Source organism: Mesoplodon bidens (assembly GCF_964165515.1).
Source record: "Mesoplodon bidens genome assembly, chromosome: 2".
NCBI classification, from domain to species: Eukaryota; Metazoa; Chordata; class Mammalia; order Artiodactyla; family Ziphiidae; genus Mesoplodon; species Mesoplodon bidens.
This window is the reverse complement of record NC_138177.1, coordinates 161,428,041-161,452,869: the sequence shown is the minus strand read 5'-3', so window position 1 is coordinate 161,452,869 and position 24,829 is coordinate 161,428,041. Positions and strand designations below refer to the sequence as shown.

The 24,829-nt window shown below is 53.8% G+C and overlaps 3 protein-coding genes across 11 annotated transcripts; all 3 read left to right on the top strand.

Moving 5' to 3' along the window:
* The first annotated feature begins 960 nt into the window (after nucleotides 1-960).
* Nucleotides 961-14,281, top strand: TXLNA (taxilin alpha). Of its 2 annotated transcripts, none has more exons than XM_081224768.1 (11): nucleotides 961-1,069; nucleotides 1,608-1,817; nucleotides 2,882-3,220; nucleotides 4,533-4,624; nucleotides 5,217-5,387; nucleotides 6,794-6,988; nucleotides 8,735-8,854; nucleotides 9,090-9,164; nucleotides 9,679-9,771; nucleotides 10,087-10,182; nucleotides 10,912-14,281. In XM_081224768.1, exons 2-11 carry the CDS (start codon nucleotides 1,640-1,642, stop codon nucleotides 11,236-11,238), a joined length of 1,686 nt encoding a protein of 561 aa, XP_081080894.1. In that variant the 5' UTR covers nucleotides 961-1,069; nucleotides 1,608-1,639; the 3' UTR covers nucleotides 11,239-14,281. The 2 variants fall into 2 exon arrangements, with proteins under 2 accessions (XP_081080894.1, XP_081080895.1); XM_081224769.1 differs by lacking the exon at nucleotides 961-1,069 and adding an exon at nucleotides 1,297-1,370.
* A 2,825-nt stretch (nucleotides 14,282-17,106) lies between these two features.
* CCDC28B (coiled-coil domain containing 28B) lies at nucleotides 17,107-21,470 on the top strand. Of its 6 annotated transcripts, none has more exons than XM_081223941.1 (6): nucleotides 17,107-17,193; nucleotides 18,447-18,634; nucleotides 19,778-19,944; nucleotides 20,063-20,259; nucleotides 20,483-20,505; nucleotides 21,275-21,470. In XM_081223941.1, the coding sequence occupies exons 2-6, from the start codon at nucleotides 18,471-18,473 to the stop codon at nucleotides 21,327-21,329; spliced, it is 606 nt and encodes a 201-aa protein (XP_081080067.1). In that variant the 5' UTR covers nucleotides 17,107-17,193; nucleotides 18,447-18,470; the 3' UTR covers nucleotides 21,330-21,470. The 6 variants fall into 6 exon arrangements, with proteins under 6 accessions (XP_081080067.1, XP_081080070.1, XP_081080069.1 ...); XM_081223944.1 differs by having other exon boundaries at nucleotides 20,483-20,533; nucleotides 21,043-21,470; XM_081223943.1 differs by having other exon boundaries at nucleotides 20,455-20,505.
* A 272-nt stretch (nucleotides 21,471-21,742) lies between these two features.
* IQCC (IQ motif containing C) lies at nucleotides 21,743-24,432 on the top strand. Of its 3 annotated transcripts, none has more exons than XM_081223710.1 (5): nucleotides 21,743-21,811; nucleotides 22,233-22,376; nucleotides 22,763-22,857; nucleotides 23,091-23,209; nucleotides 23,326-24,432. In XM_081223710.1, exons 2-5 carry the CDS (start codon nucleotides 22,288-22,290, stop codon nucleotides 24,157-24,159), a joined length of 1,137 nt encoding a protein of 378 aa, XP_081079836.1. In that variant the 5' UTR covers nucleotides 21,743-21,811; nucleotides 22,233-22,287; the 3' UTR covers nucleotides 24,160-24,432. The 3 variants fall into 3 exon arrangements, with proteins under 3 accessions (XP_081079836.1, XP_081079835.1, XP_081079834.1); XM_081223709.1 differs by having other exon boundaries at nucleotides 21,749-21,811; nucleotides 22,593-22,857; XM_081223708.1 differs by having other exon boundaries at nucleotides 21,764-21,811; nucleotides 22,155-22,376; nucleotides 22,593-22,857.
* Nucleotides 24,433-24,829: the final 397 nt, after the last annotated feature.

The window sequence follows — 24,829 nt, the reverse complement described above, 5'->3', positions numbered from 1 at the left end:
TTATTCCATTGTCTATAGACAAATAGATAAAGAATTGTGATCTTACATTTGGAGAAAAGCTTGGCTTTTTTTCCCCTTTAGCCCCAGTGCAATTGGGACTTTGTAGAGGGTGGGCCAGTCAGAAGAGGCTCAGGAATCTGCTAAGGCCAAAGTCCCCCTTGCAGGGGGCCCCCTCAGCACCCTCCAAAGAGGGGCTCAAGCTGGTAATGAAGATGGAAAAATAAATTACTTTCCCAAGTTATTTTTATTCATCCTCAAGGAAAGCCTACGGTGGTGGTGGTTTCTTCTGAGTAAGAGACAGGGTAGTCCAGTAGTTAAGATGGGTGCCAGACTTCCTACCTTTGAATCTGCTCTAATCAGTCGACAGCGATGTGACCTTGGACAAGTTACCTCACCTTTGTCTTACAGTCCACAGCTGTAAATTGGGAATAACAAATAGTACAGTATTTACGAGGAACCGGGAAAGCTACTGTTCAAAAAACTACTATTAAAACCTTCTATTTGCATACGGAAATTGAAGCCCTGGGAGGGAAAAGAATACCATCACGTAGCAAATTAGTGATGAAGTTGAGACTGGAATACAGGTCTGATGCCCAGCCCAGTGTATTCTCTCCCTCGTCCTCAGGGTTCCTAGATAGTCATAGATGTTCACAGCAGGAGGGAAGGGGTGGTGGAGGCGTACCGGAAAAAGCAGCCAGGCGCAAGTCTCTGGGAGCTGAATCATAGCTCCTTCGAGACAGAAACGAGGCTGACGTGAGTATTTGTGCAGAATGACTGGCTCCTTTCGGACCTCCTGGCTCTGCGGCTCCGAGGACTAAAAAGCCCTATTGCATCTTGGGAGTTGGGGTCAGCCCCGGTGCATGGAGGGAAGCGTAGTCCTTTCCCTCCCCTGCCTTCCCAACTCACCCGCCTCGGAGGCCGCCTTCGCTTCATCTTTCCCAGCAAGCCCCGCGCGAGCGCCGGCTTTTGATTGGCTGCGGCGCTAGCAGGAGGCTCTGCCGGCAGCAGTTATCCAGGGTTTCCGGTACGAGGGCAGAGCGGGCGAAGCCGTCAGGGTGTCGGCGGTGAGGTGAGTACTGCGTCGGCTAGGGGTACGAAGCGAGCAGAGGGTCTCTGGTCCCAGACGCTTCTGGCCGGTGCGAGGAATCGCGCGGATTCCGTGCTAGGGCTCGGGCCGGGGGGGCAGGGCTGAGGCCTGTGCGCATGCGCGCGCGCCGCGCGCGCGGCTGGAGGGCGCGCGAGGCGTGGGTGGCTGCGCGCGGGTGGGGGGGGGAGCGGCACGTGGGGCATGGGGGGCGGGGAGGGACCGGCAATCCAGCGTCCCGCCACGTCAGTCCCGGGCCCTGAACCTATCCCGCGCGCGGCCTGTGGTGAGGGGGCCGTGTTGTGCCGGGAAGGGCTTCAGGAAAAAGGAGGCCTCTCCTCCCTCGCTCCTGGGCACACCAGGCGCCCGTGACGGACCAGAAACTGGGAGAACCGCTGGCTCCCTCCAGGGAAGACCGGCCGGTTTGTTTCAAGAAGCTTTGCGCGCCCGGTGTTGGGATTTCTGATCCAGGCTGCGAAGAATTTTAAAGTCTGGAAAATAGCAAGTGTGTTTGTTTCTATAGGATCTGCTCCTAACCTAACATTGCAAACCACAATGAAGAACCAAGACAAAAGGAATGGGGCTGCCAAGCAATCAGGCAACACTTCCAACCCAAAAAACACCCCGGGGCAACCGGAAGCTGGACCCGAGGGAGCCCAGGGGCGGCCCAGCCAGTCGGCTCCTGCGACAGAAGCTGAAGGCTCCACCATCCAGGCTCCAGGGAAGGCTGAGGGTGTGTGCCAGCTCTGCTTTTCCAGCGGGCAGGGGGAGGAGTTTGTGGTGCGCCGGTCCAGCTTCTGGAGTTAGAGGCCAAGGCCACTGTTTACCCAGCAGGGAGGAAATGTAGAATGAGAGGAGGACAGCGCTGAGTCTGTACAGTCCCCACCGGCTGCTGGGGAGTTGATAGAGGCTCCCACTCTAAGCACAGGGACAGAACTCTCTTGAGAGAAGGCTCTGACAGGAACACGTCAGGTTGGCAGTCAAATGAGACACCCAACCAGCAAATCCAGATTACAAACACGTCGTTCACCAGTGGGTAACTGCTGTTTATATTTGAGGCATTTCTGGGACTTTTTTTTTTCCCCATCAGAGAAGGAAAGATTTATTACTTGCAGCAAGTAAGGAGAACACTTGCTTTCCCAAAGCAGTGTCTCCTCTGGAACTTTTTTTTTTTTGGCGGCGCCAGTGGTTTGCGGGATCCTAGTTCCCCAACCAGGAACTCATGCCTCCTGCAGTGGAAGCATGGAGTCCTAACCACTGGACCGCCAGAGAATTCCCTGAAACTTCTGGGTTTTTTTTTGCGGTACGCGGGCCTCTCACTGTTGTGGCCTTTCCCGTTGCGGAGCACAGGCTCCGGACGCGAAGGCTCAGCGGCCATGGCTCACGGGCCCAGCCGCTCTGCGGCATGTGGGATCTTCCCGGACCGGGGCACGAACCCGTGTCCCCTGCATCGGCAGGCGGACTCTCAACCACTGCACCACCAGGGAAGACCCCTGAAACTTTTTTAATGGCAAGATGTGACATTGGCGGGGAGGAGAAGGGGATGGACTGGACGTAGAGTTCCTGCTACATGATGCCACCCCTGTGTGTTGGGTGGTCTACTTACTTGATTTCTTTTATACTCACAACAAGCGTGGTTGGGCATTAGTGAGAAATAGTTACATCGTTTTACAGGGAAATAAACTGAGGCTTAGAGAAGTTAGGCAACCCAAACCAGTACGTTTGGGCCTGAAAACTCCCAACCAGTGGCATAACCATCTTATTTCTCTCTCTTCCCCTCATCCTCTCCTGCTGAAGGAGCACAAGCCAAAACTGCTCAGTCTGGGGCCCTCCAGGATGTCTCTGAGGAGCTGAGCCGCCAGTTGGAAGACATCCTCAGTACATACTGTGTTGACAACAATCAGGGGGGCCCAGGCGAGGATGGGGCACAGGGTGAGCCTGCTGAACCCGAAGATGCAGAGAAGTCCCGGACCTACGCCTCGAGGAATGGGGAGCCCGAGCCAGAGACCCCAGTAGTCAATGGTGAGAAAGAGACTTCCAAGGGGGAGCCGGGCACAGACGAGAGCCGGGCAAGTGACGAGGTCGTAGACCGAGACCACCGAAGGCCACAGGAGAAGAAGAAAGCCAAGGGTCTGGGTGAGCAGAGGGCAGCTACTTGTGAGGCTGGTGAGGGGAGGGAGTTTGGACCTGACATCCTGGGCTAGCCTGCTCTGCCAGGATTCAGAGGAAACCCTGCTTCCAGAACTGTCAAACTACGTCGTTTAATCAAAGCCGGGACAGTGGTGCCATAGATAAAGGTGTACAGGTTGTTCACTGCACAAGGGCTTCTGGCCTTGGGAGCAGGCAGGAACCGAAGTTCAACCTGCTCTCTTTGAGAGATGGAAAGCAGGAGTCCTGAGTAGGCAGTCCTGTGCCGGCCAGCACCATTCCTAATTTGCTGTGTGACCTTGGGCAAGACCTTTCTCCTCTCTGGTCCTTAGTTTTCACTCCTCTGCCCAGTAAGAGAACTGGACTAGACCAGGGTTGAAAATTCAGATAAGCCAAGCTAGCCAGAGGGCCCCATGAGACCAAGAGAATGCCTCCTTTATCCAGAAGCTTGGCTGCCACCTGGTCCCAGTGACTTGATAGCAAGTAAAAACGGTAGCTGGCTTTTTTTTTTTTTTTTTTTAAGCCAGAAATCTAGAGTTACTATGTGAAATCTCTAGATTTTAATAATTAGCAACTAATACGATAGGAGCCAGACAGAACCTATCTGTGGGTTGGATTTGGCCTGTGTGCCCAGGATTTGCATTCTCTGCATTGATCTCTCAGAGCCTCCCGGGGTTGATACTTCAGGAGCCTGGCACAGTGCTATGTACGGTGGCCCTCTCTTTGACTCAGGCACAGGCATGGGGGAGTCACTTGGGTGGGGATGGAGGGTTAGTGTGTGTCAGAGAATCAGAGGTGGTATTACACTGACGTCTTAGTCGCTACTCCCCCACCCCCTACCTGTTGTCCTAATTTAAAGGGTTTTTTTTTGTTATTTTAATCTTAGGATCAAATATTGAAAGGTATATTTATTAGTTGGGGAGGATAGTCATTTTAAAGTGCACTCTTGGCTGCCTCTGTTGACTGGAGTGCAGTGTTCTTAAGGAGACCTGTTCCTTTTGCATCCTTCCTCTTTCAGAAGGGCCTTCCTTGCATTGAAACAGCACTGACTTCGCAGGTGGGACACCTTTCTTTCACCTGTAGGTAGAGTAGGCAGTTTTCTTTCTCCCACTTGTGGTGCTCACCACGGGGATTTGACAGAGACTCAGTCATTCATTGAATTAGTATTTATTGAGCATGTCCTCTGTGGTGGGTGCTGGAGAATAGGGGAGGGCTACCTCAAGGCAGAAAGAGTGGGCCCAGACCTGAAGGGGGCCCCCCAGAGAAGGGGGTACATGCCTTTGCTCCCTGTGCTTTGCAGGAAAGGAGATCACGTTACTGATGCAGACGTTGAACACGCTGAGTACCCCAGAGGAGAAGCTCGCGGCTCTGTGCAAGAAGTATGCTGAGCTGGTCAGTTCTCCCCCTTCTCCTCGTACCCTCCCTGCCCTGGGAGGTCAGCACATTTTTAATTGCTCTGAGTCGCATTGTATTTCTCATGTACAGTGCTGAATAGGCTCATGGGAGGGGACCTGAGCTGGGAGAGGACAGGGTCCAGGGAAGAGGTGAGGGTCTGTGAAGCCAGGGAGCCAGAAGGATTATCTGTCGATAATGAAAAGGCCACCTTGACTCTAGGAATCATGTTGAGGAGAGAAATGGTGAACCAGGGTCTGTTGCTGAGTATAAGGAAGGGGGTAGCAGGCGGGCTCATCTGAGGGCATGGGTGTCCCGAGAGTTGGGGGGATGTCATGGTCTGAGAGTCTTGCGAGCTTTGAATCTGCAGTTAAAGCTCAGAGAGAAACTGGCATCTGCTGGCTGTGCACCTCTGTTTGTCCTTAGCGTCCATTTCTGTATCCTTGAGCTGGGGCCCTTGGGGTTATTGGGGGCAGTGTGTGAAGCACCCTCATAGTGTCCGGCCTGAGCTGTGGTGGCTAGAGTCGGGTCAGCTCAGGAGACCCTGGGTCCCCACGGGGCTCTTACCTGCCGTCCCCATCCCCATCCCCAGCTGGAGGAGCACCGGAACTCCCAGAAGCAGATGAAGCTCCTGCAGAAGAAGCAGAGCCAGCTGGTGCAGGAGAAGGACCACCTGCGTGGCGAGCACAGCAAGGCTGTCCTGGCCCGCAGCAAGCTCGAGAGCCTGTGCCGAGAGCTGCAGCGCCACAACCGCTCCCTCAAGGTGGGCCAGCCGCTTTCCCTGATCTCACTTGTCTCTGGTGGCTTTCCCCCTAAAAGCAGCACAGGCTTTCGGCATAGAAAGAGATTTCCCCAATGATGCCGTACTTTAGAGAGCTACTTGTAACCACTTGACAGGCACTTGTATTAGATGAGATAAAGGCTAAGGTGCTGAAGGAACCTGGATGCAGGGCTTCAGGTTTCTCCATCCCATAGCAGTCCCAGGTGAGCAGCTGGAGGGTGGAGGGCCATCAGTCAGGAGTGCCGGGACCTTTCTCCAACCTCTGCTTCTCCTAGGGTGGGGTCAGTCTGGTTAAGGCCTGGTCATTACTGTGATCTCCAGATAGCTTTTGTATACATATCCTTTATATTTCTTTAAAAATTTGCATCAGTAAATATAAGATATTTTGCGACTTGTTTTGCTCAATTGTATTTTATTTTTTAAAACATTATAAATTTAATATAAACGTGATGTAAGAGATACAAAGGTGACAAAAGTCTAACAAATCAAAGGTAATTGTTGCCCACCCTCCTTGACCCTGGTCCCGGTCCTAGCAGAAACTAACGGGAAGTAAACCTACTTATATGTAAGTCTAAGTGCAGCCTTCTGACTTTCCTGTCTACATATAAAAGCTTACATAAAGTTGTTTTAGTGAAATTATTATACGTGTATTGTTTCATAGCCTATTCTATTTTCTCACTTTACACAATGCTTTAGCTTTCCCTATCAGTTTATATAAGCCTATCTCATTCTTTTTAACAGCGTCATTGTATGGATATACTGCATCTGATCAGTACCCTAGTTAATGTGTTTTGTGTTGTTTCCAATTTTTCACTGTTACATGTATAGCGCTACAGTGAAAATTCTTATTATATATATCCCTGGCTAATTACATGGAATTTATCCATAGGATAAATCTCAGAAGTGAAATGTCTGGGTCGAAGAATATGCAAATTTTAATAGATTTTGCCAGATCGCCTTCCCACCAACAGTGTCTGAGTGCCTAATTCTGCACAACCCTGCCAACCCTGGGAATTACTGAATTTTAACTACTTGGTCAGGGGAGGGGGTGTGGGTCAGAGATAGAAGCACATTAAACTGAGACAAATAGGTCTTCCAAATCCTATTTTGAGGCCTGGAAGAGTAGGCCTCAGGAAATCCAGATTTCTTTAGAAAGGCACTTACATGTATGCCTGCATTTTTCTAGGGAGTCTCTGGCTCGATGTCACCTGATATACAGAGGGGTCCATTAGGAGCCCCCATTGCATGACATCTTGGATCCTGGCTACTCCTCACTTGGAGAGCAGGGAGGGCTACTGGGAGAGAACATCCCTGAACTGGTGGGGGAGCCCTGTGAGTCTGGCCAGGGGACAGTGGATGATGGAGCTGGGGCTGACTTCTCTGCCCAGGAAGAAGGCGTGCAGCGGGCCCGGGAGGAGGAGGAGAAACGCAAGGAGGTGACCTCGCACTTCCAGGTGACACTGAATGACATCCAGCTGCAGATGGAACAGCACAATGAGCGCAATTCCAAGCTGCGCCAGGAGAATGTGGAGCTGGCTGAGAGGCTTAAGAAGCTGATTGAGCAGTACGAGCTACGGGAGGAGGTGAGGGGTCGCCAGGGGACTGTGGGTTCTGGGTGGATGCCAGTGCCAGGCAGCGCTTTCTGGGCTTCATCCCTTCACCCGTTCTCCCTCCTTTCCTCGGGAGGGGAGTGATGTTGTCCATCCTTACGTAGATGAGGGCTCAGGTGTTGAGAAGAGACTCGCCTGTGGCCACACAATGGTGGGTCCACAGCGCCTCATCCTAAATGGTAGGGCCAAGTGTCTTTTGAAATTAGAACTGTCCACGTTTTAGACTAGAGTTATGTTCATGGACTGGGTATTCCGTAGCACCCCCAGCAGGGCCTTGTGGCAGCACCCCCAAATCAGACACGTTAGTGCTTATGCAGTTAAACTTCGGAGTATTCTCGCCTGGGTTTATAATTAACCTTACAGTGCTTATTAGCCTTACAAGTTTATCTGCTTGCTTAGGGCAATTTCAGTTTTCGGAGTATTTTAGAATTTGAGGAGCTGGAACTGTGTTCAGTGATCGACTCTAGGGGCTGTGTCCTCTGATTACTTGCTGCTCTGCTGCCCCTGCCACTTGAAAGGGCAGGATATCACTCCCTTGGCTGGTGTTGGTTGCTGCCCCAGGCACTCAGATCCCTCTCTTGGGTCCCCACACGCCAGTCACTTGGTGTTCTGGGCTTCTGTTTCTTTGTTGTGAACAGGGAGATTGGCAGCTACCTTACAGGGCTGGACCAGGCCCCTTCCTAGACCCTGGGGTGTGGTGGTGGGTGTGATGGGCAAGACCCTGCCCTCTTGGGCTCACAGTCCAGTGTAGTGATCATGTGTGCAGGGCCTGGAGGGGCCTTCCCTGACCCACCTCTTTTCCTGTGCTTCATCCTCTGGGATGAAGGCTGGTTTGAGAGGAGTTGGTTTGGTTCTTGTCCCCCAGCACTGAGAGACATGGAGGCTTCCTGAGCCACCAGAGTGAGGCACCTACTTCAAGAAGCTGAGGCCCCTCTTCCTCTTCCCTCTCCTTTCCCCCTGGTTCTCCCTGTGGGAGTGGAGGTGCACCCCGTCCCCAGTCAGATTCAGGCACTCCCATCCTGCCCCAACCGTAGATCACAGGTGACTGACATTCATCGTGTCTCAAACTAGACGTGTCTCGAAGCCACCTTCTCTTCCCCCATCCAAAAAATACATCCCATTCTCCACCTCCCTGTTTTCAGTTTCCTTGACCTTTGAAGTAGCACTCACGTTCATCACCTTCTCTCCGTCACTGTTTTCTCACCTGGTCCCAGTTCCCAGGGCTCCTCCAGCAGTCAGGAAAGCCATTCCTTGGGATCCACACATCTGATCTTCACCTACAGATACAGCAGATCTCTACCAGCTGAGCTAAGCTGTTATGTTGGTCGAGAAGTCATGTTTGCCCTTTCTTCTCATTTACAAGGGAGTTGGGCTCCAGAAGTAAGGGTTCTCAGTCCAGTGGAGTATGTAACCTTTCTTAAGGCTAGAGATTTGAGTGTATTTATTACTTGGCTTCCTGGGAGCTGATCTCATCCTTAAACCCCTGTGCTCACTCTAGAGTGACTCAATGGGAAAGACGCAAGGTGAGGTTGGGCAGTAGACCTTCCAGGGACTTGGGGCCCACATCCTATGGGACACGTGGGAGTCCAGCATGTCAGACTGAGGTGGCAGGCTGGCAGTGCCCTGGTCTCTGCACATGGGGCATCCCTGCAGCCACTGGGCCTCCCTGAGAAAGGGAGCTCCTGACAGATGGACCCCTCCCATGATGCTTTCCTGCAGCACATTGACAAAGTCTTCAAACACAAGGACCTACAGCAGCAGCTGGTGGACGCCAAGCTCCAGCAGGCCCAGGAGATGCTGAAGGAGGCAGAGGAGAGGCACCAGCGGGAGAAGGATTTTGTGAGGCTCAGGCCCCAGGGGTGGGGGTCTGGGAGGAGGCAGGTTGGGTTCTGGCTCAGCTTATAGTCAAGTTTGTACGGGAGAGGTTGCTGTCTGGTCAGACTAGGGCACTGCTTCCTCAGACACCAGTCTGAGAGCAGGAAGCCTTGATGGGTTATGGTCCGTGTGGCAAAGAAAATCCAGACGTAGCCTCTGGGGGCTTCTGATGGGATCTGGGGTCCTGTCTCGGAAATAGCTCCTCAAAGAGGCTGTGGAGTCCCAGAGGATGTGCGAGCTGATGAAGCAGCAGGAGACCCACCTGAAACAGCAGGTGAGACTGTGTAGCCTCCCCCTGTGCCTTCGTGGTCCCCACGCTGAGCCCCATCCTGTGGTGAGGGAAATAGAACCCTCATTCTAGGACCACCTTGACTCCTGTGTGACCTTCCTAAGACTTTGTTCTCCCCGGACCCTCCCAGCACCTGTGTGGTGGTGACCAGGTGGCTAGGTGAGCTCGAAGTACTCCGCTCCTAGTCAGAATTGTTGTGCTGCTTTTGAGGAGGTGGGGACGGAATGGGTGATTTCAATTACATTAGTTAGACTTCATTCTGGAAGAAAAGTTTGAAAACGAACGTAAAAGAAAATACAAGTCACCCCCAGATCCTACTTTTTAGGCTTAACATTTTAGATTATATCCTTCCAAATATATGGTTTTTGTTTTGTTTGAAAGAAAACTGGTATCTCAAGAGAGTTGTTGGGTCAAAGGGCCAAGGGTGAGTCTGAGTGGGTTGACCAGAAGTGCCCTCCAGAGAAACCCAGTCTTACTTGTGGGCTTCTTTCTCACCCAGCTTGCCCTATACACGGAGAAGTTTGAAGAGTTCCAGAACACTCTTTCCAAAAGCAGTGAGGTGTTCACCACATTCAAACAGGAGATGGAAAAGGTAACAGTGGTCCAGACTGAGTGTGGCTGCAGGGGCATAAACGGTTTCATTCAGAGTTGAACACTGGGCCTGCCTTCAGGAAACCCCCTCCCTGGAATGCTTCACGGGGAGCTGTTTACAGTAATAGTGTGATTGAGACCATAAGTAGGGTCTGAGTGGGCTGTATTCAACTGGAGACACCCTGGGGTGGCACAGAATGCACTGACTGCGCCCAGTAACACCTTGCCCCCTTGGGATCGTTCCCCACTTCGGAGACACAGATGCACAGACAGCCTGGCCGCCTGACCATTTCCTTTTATGTGTCACATAACCCAGATGACTAAGAAGATCAAGAAGCTGGAAAAAGAAACCACCATGTACCGGTCCCGGTGGGAGAGCAGCAACAAGGCCTTGCTTGAGATGGCCGAGGAGGTGGGCTGAGTGTGACCTGCATCTGGCCTGGGGGTGTGGGGCTGTTGAGTACTGGGCCCTTTCCTGTACATTGTACCGAGAAGTGATGCAGCTGCCATGAGGTAGAGCTGGGATTCACGTACATGTCCATCCAAGTCCAAAGGCACTGTCGGCTGTCTCCCCAAAGGAGGTGGTGAGCTTAGTGATAGGTCTGTAGGGGAAGCAAAGAGAACAGATGGAAGAAAAGAGGAAAGGAGCAGAAAACACAAGGGGTGCCATTGATGTGCATAGCTTGCATGCAGATGCAGAACCGCCCAGATAATTTGATTTTGTGGCTTGAGATGGAGGAGGAGAAAATAACTAATTGACGGAGAGGCTGCTGTGTGCCAGACCCTGCTGAGTGTTTAGGTGTGCCAGTTCATTGAGCTCTCTTGAGATCTGTGAGGGTGACATTAGTAGTCCAGTTTGACAGATAAGGCAGTAGGCTCAAAAACCAGGTACTTTGCTAAGGCCATCTGGTGGATAAACAGGGGAATCCGTTGTCTCCAAGCCATGCCCCTTCTCTACACCACACTGCCCCCAACCGACAGCCAAGTCTCAGCATAAACCAGGGCTGTTTACTTGAAAGCGGCCAGCTTTTTTACTCTGGTCGGTGCCCAGCGTTGTTAAAGTGTGAATGTTTTCTACCAAGTGGCAGTGTTGGGTGGGGCGTTGATGACATGGAACTGAAGGCCCTATGTCTCTCCCTAGAAAACACTCCGGGACAAAGAGCTGGAGGGCCTGCAGGTGAAAATACAGCGGCTGGAGAAGCTGTGTCGGGCACTGCAGTCAGAGCGCAATGACCTGAACAAGAGGGTGCAGGACCTAAGTGCTGGAGGCCAGGCTCCCCTCACTGACAGCGGCCCTGAGCGAAGGCCAGAGGCTGCCAATACCTCCAAGGAACAGGGTGGCGAGGGGCCCAGGGTCCAAGCACCTAGCTCCCCAAGGGTCACAGAAGCTCCTTGCTGCCCCGGAGCACCGAGCATGGAAGCATCAGGCCAAACTGGGCCCCAGGAACCCGCCTCCATCACTGCCTAGGGAGCTGGGAAGGGAGCGAGCAGCCCAGCCAGGCCTGGCCCATGTGAGGCTCCCGCCGCTGAGGCCCAGGGTGCTGTGACCTGGCTGCCATCTGACTCTTTGCAGTTTTGGATTTTGTGGGTCAGTTTTAAGTACATATGGCATATGTGCAAGGCCTCATACATTTATATCTGTAAGTGTAAAACGGGCTTGCATCGGAGGTGGGGGTGTGTACAGATGAAGTCAGTGGCTCTTCTGTGAGCTGAAGAGTCTTAAAGCGGAGTTGTCGTCTGTGGCTGCCGTCACAGTAAGCTGGCAGGAGAAGTGATGTGAGCGTTTCCCTGCCCAATTTGAGGCTCAGCCCCTCCCTCCCTGCTACCTTCAGGGCTCATGACAGGTGACACACCCAGGCCATGACTGTGTTCTCCTGTAACGCAGGACTTGGGCAGCTCTGGCTCTCCTAGCTCTCCTGGAAGCTCCTTTGCTTCTCTTAACCCGGAAAAGGGGTCGCCAGGCAGAGCATTGACAAGGCACTCAGAGCCAGCCATCAGACTGCTTCCCTACCTAGGACAAGGGACCTGGAGCATGTTCTGTGCGGGATGATGTGCTGGTAGGGAGCCCCTCAGCTTACCCTGCGCTCCGGTAGTGCCAGGACCAGGCCAATGATGCTTCGCAGTAGCCTTATCATTCACAGGTGCCTCTCTAGCCTGCACAAATGATTGACAAGAGATCACCAAAAGGATTCTTTCTGAAGGTTTTTGGGTTTTGTTCTGTTTGCATTGTTTTTGTTCGGTTTTGCACATGACCATGTTTGTTTTGAGGATCTTCTGAGGAAGAAGGGGTGCTATGGTGGTGGTGCCTGGGTTCCTGGCCTCCAGTGCCCCACCCCCTCACCACCCCACCTGGCACCTCTGCCATGTTGGTGCTCAGGTTTCCTGCTTGATGAAGTCAGATTGTTTGTTTATAGTGAGAGAAAGGAAAGGGCTTCTGATGGCTTTGTCACAAGCTTACAATCCTGGGAGGCCACTGCTGATGCCACCACCACTGTCTCCATGCAGCAGTTGCTGGCCCCCAGGTCCAACTGTCCCTTTGGCTTCATGAGTCTGTTTCTGCTTCCTGCACCCACACCACCAATGTGCATTCTTTTGAGGTTTGCCATGATTTTGTTGCCCAAGTAGTAAGAGCTGTGATGTGTCCCCCTTGACATCCCACTTCTTCCTGTGTGGGAGCCCCCAGCTCTTGTCCGACAGCTAATGGATAAGAATGAGACTCAGCCATTGACTGAGCCCCAGAACTTCACAGAATGGCTGCAGATAGTTGTGTCTGTTTTCCTCTCTACCCCCTCTCCCACCCCTCATACATGCTACTCTATACTCTGAAAGTCCTGCTGGTGGCAAACTTGCCAGTGTATTAGTCAATCTTTGTACAGAACAATGTTCTGGAACAGCAGAATGAGTCTTGGGTCAGGAAGCAGGGCTACGCTGCGTTTGGAGTCCTATAACCCCATCTCCAGCTGGGCCTCAGCTTCAGTGTAGCTGAGGGAGCCACAGACCAAGATGGATCGGAGGGTTGAGTTTTTGCTTCTTGCTGTATTTTCTTGAAGTTAATTCATTATCTTATAAGTCACTTCATCTTCCACAAATAGCCCGCTCTTTTCAGCCCTTAACTTAAATCCCTCAGATAATTAGGTTCATGAAGAGTGTTAAGTACTCCTGAATTGTGTTAGGACTTAGACCAGAGATGGCAAGTGAATGGCACAGCATTTCCCCTCTTCCCCCCATGGTAGGTACCACTAATCTGCTTTGGAGTATTTCCTGCTAAATCCCTGGTATATCCTCATTTCTCAAGATTCCCCCCAGCAACCAGTATGAGGTTGAGACCTATTTGCCATCCCTGGCTGAGATACTACTCTGCTGAGGAACATAAGAGCTGCCAACCCCATACGGGGTTTGCTGAGCTAAGGAAGTACAGAGAAGAGACAAGTTTCTGCCTGCCCCCTTCAAAATGAGCAGGAAGGCCTGCAGTGACCCGCATGATTGCCTACCCCACTTCAGCTACCTCTTAAAGCCCATAGTGTTGGTGGGGAGGGGACTGTTGGAGCCCAGTGTGGTGTGGGAAATTATAGCCCTCAGAAACCAAGTCTAGCTGCTGAGGATCTACAGTGAGCAAGGCGGCCCCAGCTGTGCAGGGTAGGACCTCTGCTCTCACCTCCAGCCTCCTGTCTCTAGGCATCCAGGCTAGGCTATAATTGGGGATCCCATTCTTCTGTTCATTGACCAAATCTTAACCGATCACTACAGCTGCTCTGCTTGCTCTGCTTTCCAAAGTCAGCCCAGGTTTCTGGGTGCTGCCCACACTGGCCAGGGTCCTGGGCCAGATGAAGAGGTGGCCTATCCATGAGTGAAGACCAGTTCCTTCCTCCCTGGGGCAGGTCTCATGCCCATGACCTCAGTTTTAGGACCAAGAGCTGTGTTGGTTTCTTAGATTGCTAGCTTTTCCTCCAGGGGACCACAGCAGATGAGGCTCTGCTGACAGTAACTTGTGCTCAGGGTCTTGTCCAGCTGAGAGCTTCATGTACACCAGATTCTGAGGGGTGTCAGCAGCACTTTTAAAAAAATTTGTTTTCCGTGAGGTTTTTGGACCATGGGCTGCGCTCAGGCACTTTCTATAAGAGAATGTTACGTCTGTAAAAATGGTTTTTTCCCCTCCTCCACCCCCACCCTGGTGGCCCTTCAGAGGGCTGACCAAAAGGCCAGTGGAGCTGCCCTGGTGTCTATGGGGGAGGGCCGAGGCCGGCTGAGTTGGTTCTCCAGCTGCTGCTCCAGCCCTCCCACCTTGCACAGCACAGAGGAAGTCATCCTAGGGGACATGCAGGCACCCGCCTGGGGGAAGGGTGCTGCCTTCTGTCCCTGTAACTGCTTCCCTTATGGCCCAGCCTGGCTGTCCAGATTTGTTTGAAGCTGTGCTGACAGCTTTTTTTGTCTCTGTTTGGTATTCACAACAGCCAGGGACTTGATTTTGATGTATTTTAAAACCACATTAAATAAAGAGTCTGTTGCCTTAACTTTTTTCTCTCTTGACCTTCCTGGTCATTTGCTGCTTTTCAATCCATCCAGCCACACTGATGTGTCCACATCTGCTACGAAGTCTCTGGCTCTGCCTTCCAGCAGTCACCGCAGGCTCAAGACACTAGCAAATCCACTTCAGCTGCCTGAGTGGAGCCCTTGGCAAAGTTGGTGTGATGCTCATCATATGTATATATGATTTTTCTCAATCAAAAGTTGTCCCTGTCAAAAAAAAAATTGTCCTTGTTCCCTGAGGGTTTACAGGCTAGTGACAGGGAAAGGTGCTTTTAGATGGGGAAAGGTGCTTTTAGATACAGAAAGGTTGGTTGTGCTATGGGAGCATGGGAGAGGTCCTGTTCCCTTCAGCAAGGGGATAGAATTGGATCCTGGAAGGACCTTAGGACCCAAAGGGCAAGTGGAAGTTTGACGTTTAGTGAGGAAGTGGTTGACAATGCAGGTGCACAGGAGGGTGGTGGGAGATGAGGCAGGGGCCAAATCACGAGCCTGTGTGCCAGGTTAAGGAATTCGGGCTAGATCCAGGAGACACGGGCAACCGCCTAAGTTGTTTAAATAGGAAATCGGTCGAGTCCATGAGGAGGGCACAAAGCAAGGAGACCAGAGAGTTGGGCATAGGCCAATGGGGGCCCAAATTAAGATGAGGGGACACTGTCATCACCGCCACTGGGGGCTGTCTGCCATGCATAGCATCCTTTTGGCACTGGCCCACCCAAGGGAATACACAGGAACCTCCAGGTTCCCTTGATTCCTTTCCTTGTCATTCCATGACAAGGCCCAAACTGCAGGTAGTCCTTAAGAATGGGCTGTTTCTAACTCCTGTTCACCCACCCCAAGGCTAGGTGTAAAGGTTGAGACTCCTATAAGAGAGACATCCTACTGGTGGCCTCACCCAGCACCCTGTTCTCTGCCCTCCCTGGGCTGATCTGGCACAAAGGATTATACATGAATGCCCCCCAAATGGCAGAGACAAACTGCCTTTCCCTCCAGGCCTCTACAGGCAGATATGTCCACGCTGGCTGTGACAATCCCCACAAAACCTCTGCCCCTTCAGGCCAGGACCCTCATGAGTTGATACGTTTCTGTGCCAGCCACGTGGGTTGGTTCCAGTTAACTATCCTTTGGAGGGGGTCCGGGGAGACTGCCACAATTCTTGGAGCTCCAGATTAAAGCAGCTCTGAGAATAACTTCACCCTAGAGGTGCTCCTGGACTCTGCCACTTTTCTGGAGGAGCATTTGTGCCCCTCTCTAGCGGCCCTGGTAGGGGAGGAGAGGGACTTCCAGCTGTCCCCTCTGCCTACCTATGCAGACCCCTCCCTCAGACCCCTGGCTGTGGAAGTCCCAAAGTAATGTCTCCCCTTCTGGAGCAGTCTAGGTGTTGGAAGCATCTGGGAAAGAGCCCTGTTCAGGTGCCTTTGGAAAGAGTACCCAGCCCTCTGGAACTCGGGGAGGCCCGGGCCCAGGGAAGCTCTGCTCCTGCCCAGTGGGAGGCGAAGGTAGGGTCGCTGTGTGCTGGCCCGGGGGCAGTTATCTGAGACTGCAGGGCAGCCTCCTGTTGCATCAGATGCTTCTCTGGGGACCTGAGCTGGGAGCCTCTGCCAGGTCTTTTGTTAGCTGCCCCATTGGTCTGGCCTCCTGGGGCGGCACCAGCAGCGCTGGGTCAGCCTCCCATCAGGCACGCAAGTTTCCCCCCTGGGGGCTGGTGTCCAGCGCTGGGTAATCACACTGGTTTTGCTCTGACCTGATGCTCCCCACACGTGTCCCCTAGGCCTGGGTGTGGGGAGAGGGTCGGCTTGATCTTGTCATTTCATGAGTGACTGAATACAGCCCTCACCACCTACCAGCAAAGAGTGTCTGGGTGCTGTGGGGGAATGGTGTTACCTCAGAAGACTACTGTTGGGACTTACATGGTGGTTCAGCGACTCCCAGCGTGGGGGGCCCGGCTTTGATCTGTAATCAGGGAACTAGATCCCACGTGACACAACGAGAGTTTGCATACCGCAACTGAAAATCCCACGCGTCGCAATGAAGACCGGGTGCAGCCAAATAAATAAATATTTTTTTTAAAAAAAGACTATTGTTGGGGGCTTCCCTGGTGGCGCAGTGGTTGAGAGTCCGCCTGCCGATGCAGGGGACACGGGTTCGTGCCCCGGTCCGGGAGGATCCCGCATGCCGCGGAGCGGCTGGGCCCGTGAGCCATGGCCGCTGGGCCTGCGCGTCCGGAGCCTCTGCTCTGCAGCGGGAGAGGCCACAGCAGTGAGAGGCCCGCGTACCGCAAAAAAAAAAAAAAAAAAAGACTATTGTTGACTTTCAGTAAAATGACTACCTTCCTTCAGGGTTGTTATGAGGATTAAATGTACGTAAAATGCTTAATGGGGGACCGGGACTCACCTGAAAGATGGTTGTCTTTTCTTGCAGTTTCTTCCTGCTGCTGCTGCTTCTTGTGCTTCTTATATGCCATATATGTATGTATGTGTATATATATAGATATATATAGATATATAGATATATAGATATATATATTCATTCTCTACCCCCCACCTCCTCCTCCCCTCCATTTCTGACAAAGCTGCCACCATTTGGTAAGGGACTGTAACTTCTCTCCAAAACTGATAGGAAAGTGAAAGAGGTTTTTTTTTAGATTGCCATCACACAACCAATGTCATCACCTTAGCTCAGCTGGGGAGGTAAAGTCGAGTGAAAGGGACAGCTTAATAAATGTGGGGATGTTCCTCCCATCTTACTCCATCCCACTCTAAAAAAGGTCACTTTCTCTTTAAATGCAAATTACCTCCTGCGAGCTCAGCTTCCACCCTTTCCGTTCCCGAGTTGGAGAGAGCTGCGGAGGGCGGAGGGAACTCCCACGGAAGCATCACTCCAGACCCCAAACCTCCAGGTCAGTTATCCACTTCGGGGGTGGGTGCAGAGGCTCAATGACGCGGGTCTGATGCTCCATTTCGGATCCTGGCTCCCGAGATGAGCGATCCATTTGGCACACGGCTTTGGAGATTGTGGGAAATAGATCCCAGGTCGCCCCCAGCCATTCCTGGGGAGCCGGGGCCCCCGCTGCAGTTTTTCTATCGAGTCCCTAACTGAACCAAGCTGCCGCAGGGCCAGGCATTTGACGCGCTTCTGTCTCCCCTCCACCACCGCCCTCCCACACCAGTGCCAGCCAGCCTCGTACCAATTTAAATGCTTATGCCCCCAGCGCCACCGCCATCCCAGAGTGCGGAGTCGGGCTTGGTGGTGGAAACTGGGAGTAAGCAGCTTGAGGAAACCCCGTAAAGGGCCTTCAGATCTCCTGGCGGGGGGGCCTCCGCGGACCTGGGGCTGAAGGGGCGGGGCCGGGCGGGAGATCCAGCGGTGCCAGCCTCGGGCGCAGCCTTTGTTGGAGGCCCAGGCTGCCTGCTACGTGCCCGACCACCCGGCCCTCTCTGGCTGCAGCTGAAGCCAAGCGGGGACTTCCTGACTGGGGAGGGTGAAGCGGCTGGAAGTCTGTCCCAGGGAACTTCTGGGAGTCTCCTGGTGTTTGCCATTGGGGGTGGGGTGGAAGAGGAGGGATGCCAGTACGGGGAAACCACACTGAGCCCTGCCAGCGTGCCACGGCTTCTGCCATTGCTGCCCATGCTCAGGGGGTTACTGCCTGACACTGGGGTCTTCCCAGGTGATCCCATCCACATCTCTGTCACCTTCCATGCTGAGGTTTGTCAGTGTGTGTCTAGGTAGTTGATAAATAGAACGGAGCCGAGTTAAGACACTCGTAATCCTCAGCCGGGCTCCTGCCAGCTCACATCCACCCTGTCTCCCCCTACATTTCCTCTGCCAGCTCCGTCCCCTCAGCTACAGGGACAGGAAATCCCAGGAGCAGCAGCAGCAGGAAAATAGTGTCTGGTCCAGCCCTCTGAGGCAGGGCCTAGGTTTTCAGGCTAAAACCGGAAGGCAAGGAGGACCTGGGGTGGGCCACAGAAGGTCCTTCAAATACACATCTGTGACGCCAGCAGTAGGTGCTGGCACCTGGCCTTGCCCATACTGGGCAGCTGAGGGGAGAGTTAGGAAGGTCTAGGGGCCATTCTTCGCAGCTCTCAGGGATTGCTGGGTGGAGGGATGGCTTTGCCCCTCACTATCTCAGTGGGACTGCCTCCCTCCCAGGGCCTGAGGCCTAGCCAGCATCCAATGGAGGACAAGAAGAAGAAAAGGAGTCCCAAGCCCTGCCTGACCCAGCCAGCCCAGCCCCCAGGCACACTACGCAGGGTCCCAGTGCCCACCAGCCACAGCGGCTCCTTGGCCCTGGGACTCCCTCATCTGCCATCCCCCAAGCAGCGGGCCAAGTTCAAGAGGTGGGTACAGAAAGGAAGAGGGCAAGGAGGGAGGGACCCTAACTCTGGGCTGAGCCCTGTGGGCAGGAAGGTAAAGGGGGCCTTAGCCTACCGTTACTAAGCAGTAATCCATGCCTTCCCTGGGGCTCCTCCCACCCCCCACCGGCCCCTGAGAACTCGGACCCAGTTCCTACTCTCAAGTGTGCTGGGAAAAGGCCAGGTGGGTCACTGGGATCACACAGTGTGATGATGCACCTCAGAGCAGGGAGTGAGCAAACTTCCAGGAAGTGAGTCAGAGAAGGCTCTTGGGCACACTGGAGAGGGAGAATGTTCTAAGCTGAGGGGCTTGCCTGGCAGAAGTATGGTAGAAAAATATTGTCTGGAAGGTTCCAGGAACCACAGGTGATTTGGTGGTCCTGGATTGTCATGGGGTAGGAAATGGTGAGGGGATACTCGGGTGAACAATTGGAATTCTCCGCTTAATTTTTTTAATGATTGAAAATTTGCCTCCTACCCTATAGTGTCTGTGTTTGTTTCCACTACCCATGCGTTCTTTCTCTGATTACTGTGTTTCCCTGTGCCTTTGGCACCACCTGCCTGAGAGGCATGTTTGGAGATGGCCAAGTGGGGGTAGCTGAAGCTCAGGGCTGGGGCAGGGATAGTAGGAGACGCAACTGGAGAGGCAGTGGGGCCAAGCTGGAAAGATCATTCAGTGTTATCCCGAGGGCAATGGAAAATTTTTTTAAAAAGGGTTTTTACAAACAAGAGGGGCAGAAAGATATTTTTGGAAGAGGTGAGATGGCTTTCATGGTAATAAGGGAGTAACTGTCCTCAAGTTCACTGAGGACCGGTGAGGACAAGTGATTCACCCAGGGTCACAGGAAGAATGAGTGAGGTGCTCAGACTGGAATCCAGGAGCCCCATTCCAGGCATGGTTCTGGATGTATCACTGGCAGAAAAAGACTTCTTTTGACCTCTCACCCTCACCCTCCTTCACCCACTCCCTTCCCTTTACCCATCCCGGTGCCCAGAACAGGACGAAACATCCATTTACGTTGGGGGGTGGATAGAAGGGTGAATTAGTGCATAGACAGATGACACAGAAGACCTGGGCTTACCTGGCTGCCACTCACCCTGTGACCATGGCCATGCCCACCCACCCAGGGTCGGCAAGGAGAAATGCCGCCCAGTGCTGGCAGGAGGTGGGGGTGGCTCTGCAGGCACCCCCCTGCAGCACTCGTTCCTGACCGAGGTGACCGACGTCTATGAGATGGAAGGCGGGCTGCTGAACCTGCTCAATGATTTCCACTCAGGCCGGCTGCAGGCCTTCGGTGAGTCCTGGGGGCGGGGCTTAGAGGGCATGTAGGTGGGGCTGGAGGGCTGGGTCTCTGGGGCGTGGCTGGGACCAGGGTCCCAAGCTTGCTCCCAGAGCTGACAGGTGCTGTCCAGGGAAGGAATGCTCCTTTGAGCAGTTGGAACACGTGCGGGAGATGCAGGAGAAGCTGGCCCGGCTGCACTTCAGCCTGGACGTGTGTGGAGAGGAGGAGGAGGAGGAGGAGGAGGAGGAGGACGGGGTCACTGAGGGGCTACCTGAGGAGCAGAAGAAGACGATGGCTGACCGCAACCTGGACCAGCTGCTTAGCAATGTGGGTCAGGGCTGGGTGCTTCAGTTCCTGGGGGCACCAGAGGGTGTGTGGAGGGGTACATGCTTCTAAGACCATTCCTGGCCCCTGGGTGAAAAGCTGGGGGTGCATGGAGCCAAAAGCTCTGGGCCTCTCAACCCCCCACCAGAAGATGAACCCCAGAGCATCTGGAGTTTGACCAGGTGCCCCTCCTTACAGAAACTTCCCTTTCTCTCTCTGTTGACAGCTGGAAGATCTTAGTAATTCTATGTATCCTTTCTAGGGGACTTGACAGTGTGTAAGTGTGTGCACGCCTCCCAGAGATAAAATCAGCTTCGGCCTCCCCACCACCCTGCAGGAATCTTTACAGATAACCAACATCCTCACCCCTTTCAGTCCTACAGAATTAGCCACAAATTCCTCCTACCCAGGTAGAGGGTGCAGAAAGAATTCCCCAAATATTAGGAGAAAGAAAGGTGGTTGCAGGGAATATGTTTTACTTGCTTATCAAAATCATTGCAAGGGGCTTCCCTGGTGGTGCAGTGGTTGAGAGTCCGCCTGCCGATGCAGGGGACACAGGTTCGTGCCCCGGTCCGGGAAGATCCCACATGCCGTGGAGCGGCTGGGCCTGTGAGCCATGGCCACTGAGCCTGTGCGTCCGGAGCCTGTGCTCCGCCACGGGAGAGGCCACACACACACGCAAGTACTTTAGCTGACACCAATCCATGACAAAGCTTGTCTGATGTCTTCCTATTCTTTCAGCACTGAACAATTCTTTTTACTGACTTAAATTATCTCTGCATCTAGTTCTATCAGAAGTAGTGCGTGTGCACGCTCCTGCATGATCTAAACCAAAAGCGAAGGGGGTAAGGCACCTAGCAAGAAGGACAGGTGAGGACTACAACCCCAGACCACGGAGCACTCCAGAGTCCCTGGCCCCCGCCCCTTTGCGCAGTCGGGGAAACTGAGCCTGTGCAGGTTGGGAAAATAGGGCTGCAAGGACCCGGGTCCAGAGCATCACAATCCTTGACCGGCACAGACAGAAGCTGCACCTGGCTGAGAACGCCGAGCCTGAGGAGCCGTCAGCTGTGTAGGTGTCGCACCCAGGCTCAGACTGCCCCTTCTCATTCCCTTCAAACTGTGACTTTTTACGGACTCGATTGGGTGTTCCGCGGCCCCCCCAGGTGCTATGGGGGAGGGGGGCATTGGATGGAATTAAACTATAAAGAAAGAAAGCGGCTCTGTGTCCTCCCTCCCCTCCTCGCGCCTTTACTCGGCAGGGGCGCCGGGGCCCCAGCTCTCGCGGGGACGCCCCTTTGCAACAAGCTTCTGGTTTGGGAGGTCCCGCTCGGGGGGCTGGACTCCCCTGTGCTACTCTTGGAGTGGGAGTTGGGGACAGGTGCCAGCTGGCGCCCAGCCCCGGGCAGGACCCGAAAGCTTGCCATGGAGACGATGGGGCGGGGCCTGAGCAGGCCAGCGCGGCGCAGATTGGTGACGCACTGCGCAGGCGCCGGGCGGGTCAGTTTGCGCCCGGATGGAGCGGGAACGGTTGGATCGGAAGGTGACAGCGCTGCAGGTGCGGGGCCAGGCGGGGCGGGCGGGGGTGCGCATGATTCCTGCCCCCCACGGGATCTCGAATTGGGACCTTTGGACAAGATGAGGCTGTCACGTCTAGTAACCTGCCCGCGTGCCCACCTTTGAACCTACCGACCCAGCCCCAACGGCCTGAAGAATGCGGGGACCCCACGGACCCTCACGCGCCCCCCACTCCCACCACACACTCCTACGGGATCAGGGAAATTAAGGGAAGGGCCTTTAATCGACGAGGTGGATCCAGCCCAGCACGCTCCCTCGAACCCCCAGAGCGCCAACACACAGCGTCACCTGTCCTCTCCCCGGGGCCGGGTCCTCTCTTGCAGACCTCTCCAGGAGAATCCCCCAAGATGCCCCCATGTTGCATTGATAAGGGTTTTCTTTCCCCTCGTGCTCCACACCAGGCCTGCGTCCGGGGCTTCTTGGTCCGACGCCAGTTCCAGAGTCTTCGAGCTGAATATGAGGCTATTGTACGAGAGATCGAGGGTGATCTGGGCACGCTTCAGTGGACTGAGGGCTGGATTCCCAGGCCCCGATTTCTCCCAAAGGTACTACACACCCTAGAGGTAGAAGCGAGGGGGAAGAGGGACCTGGGCAGGGGATTCCACCCTTCATGCTGACAAGCTATTCTCATTGGAAAAGGCAGCAGACTCAACCTCCTCACACCCCAGTCCTTAATCCTTATCAACTTGTATGCTAAATCGTGGCACCCAGACACTTGGAGGGTTTGGCCTTGGGGCTCTCATACCTTTCTGATTTCTCAGAAGGCAAAATCCCATCAGACCTGGAAAGCTGGAGAGAGGGTACCAAATCCAGAGCAGGAACTATGGAGCTGCTTCCCGTGTAAAGAGCCTGAGAAAGAGGCCATCTGTGAGGAGATGATGCTGAGGAAGTCAGGAGAGAGCTCAGCAAACTCAGGCAGTCTTCCCTGCAGAGATGATAGCCCATGGCTTCAGGATGAGCAGAGCAGGAGGACCAGGAAACCGAGCCAAGAGGAGACCAGAGACATGTCAAAGATGGAGAACCCAGGTACGTCTCTGCCTAGATCAGGGCAAGCCCCTGACCCTCTCTGGGCGTCAGCTTTCCCATCTGAAAAGCGAAAGGCTTGTGCTAGATAAGCTGCATCCCTTTCCTTCTTCCCTCTGCTTGGTTGGGGGCAACTCATGGATGGGGAGGGGGAGGGTGCCAGGGTCTAATGCTAGGCCAGTGCCCACTGTCTGCCCCCTCAAGGCTTTCTCCCTTCATTCTTCCCTCCTTCACAGAAGCTGCAGGTCCAGGACTGCCCCACAGCCAGACTGAGCTCCAGGAGCTCCAGTACCACCGCAGCCACTTGGCTATGGAGCTGCTGTGGCTACAACAGGCCATCAATAGCCGTAAGGAGGTAGGCACTAATTTGGAGCCCTCTCTGCACATTTAGGGCCAAGGGTGGGGGTTAGGGAAAAGCCTCCTGCCATGCTCAAGCAGGCCTGCCTGGTACAGTGTTCTCTTCTCCAACAGTACCTAATTCTCAAACAAACACTGAGATCCCCAGAGGCGAACCAGACCAGAGACGAGCCCAGCTTGTGCCCAGACCATGGGGGACAGGGCTATGAGGAAGCTGGGTCACGACCAGGCCCACCACTGGAAGACCAGTCGTACAGAGCTACGAGAGAGCCAGACCACATGGATGACTCCTGCTGGAGACTCAGATCACAACCCCGTAAAACCCCAGAAATACTGGCCACTACAGACAAAACCACTGCTGGGGCTAAGTACAGGGACCTGTGCTACAGACAGGCAGGACCACAGCTGCCCACACCATGGGATAATCAGGCCATAGGGAAAAGGCTCACCAAAGAGCCAGAGTGTGGAGAACAGACCTTTGGAGGGACCTGCCTGCAGCTGACAAAACTTCTAGAGGACGAGACCCACAAAGGCCTCCAATCTAGGGGCTACTGTTCTGGAAAGGCCAGGACACAGCTGCCCACAATCCGTGAGGACCCAGACATTGAAGACAACTCTCCCGGAGGGCCAGGCCAAAAAGAGCCTGATTGCCAAAGAGCTGGGCCACGAGAGTTGGGCCTCTCAGAGGACCATGTCATCTGTGATGGGACTTTGGCAGAGCATGGTGGCCTGGATTTTTGGAAGACTAAACCACCCAAGGGCCAGACTCCCAGTGATAAAAGCTCCACAGATAGAACCTCCAATGAATCTAGCCATGAAGGGTGGAAAAACCAGAGGACTGTACCATGGAGATCAAGGCCACCTGAGAAACTGTCTTCCACAGGGTCAGACCACACAGGAGAGGATCACTGGAGGGGGCGACTGTGGAAAACAGGACCACCAGGCTAGACCCTGGGGAACCAGGGAAGACCAGCTTCCAAAGGGGGATTCTATGAAAGGGCAATGAGGGAGACAGGACCTCATTGTAGCTCCCTGGTACCAGCTCTACTTCCTGCCCCTGCCCGTGGGTACTGGTGGCTAATGAGGCCAAGAGAAGCTGGAGCACAGAGCTGGCATCAGTAGAGGTAGGAGGATACTTTCATCCTCTGCCTGTGGCTCAACCCAAATTTTGGGATAGGGAGCCACCTGGGGTGAGTAAAGTTGGGGGGCTGATGGAGAATAAAGGTTTTCCTTAGATTCTGAGCCTCGTTGTATTTATCTTCTGCCTCTGGTCAGGACAGACTCTGGGCCTTCCTGTTCACTTCCTGCTGACATGGGGCATCTTCCCCAGAGCTGGCTGGGAGCCACAGCCCAGGAGCAGACTAGCCGTCCTTGGGGAACAGCCCCCAAAGCTGACCTTCCTTTAAGCTCAGCCCTTGGGCTGCAGAGTGGCAGGGAGGCTGAGAATCCCTCGCTCCACCCAGTACTGGAACGTCTGTGTTTCAGTGTGATCTCTGCCACTGCCTCTCTCACTGGGCCCCAGGCTCTTTCTTCATATATAGAGATCAGGCCCACCTTACTCTTGTGAGGCCCCACCAAGAGCAGATTGGATGAGACCTTGAATGCAGACAGATGCGCC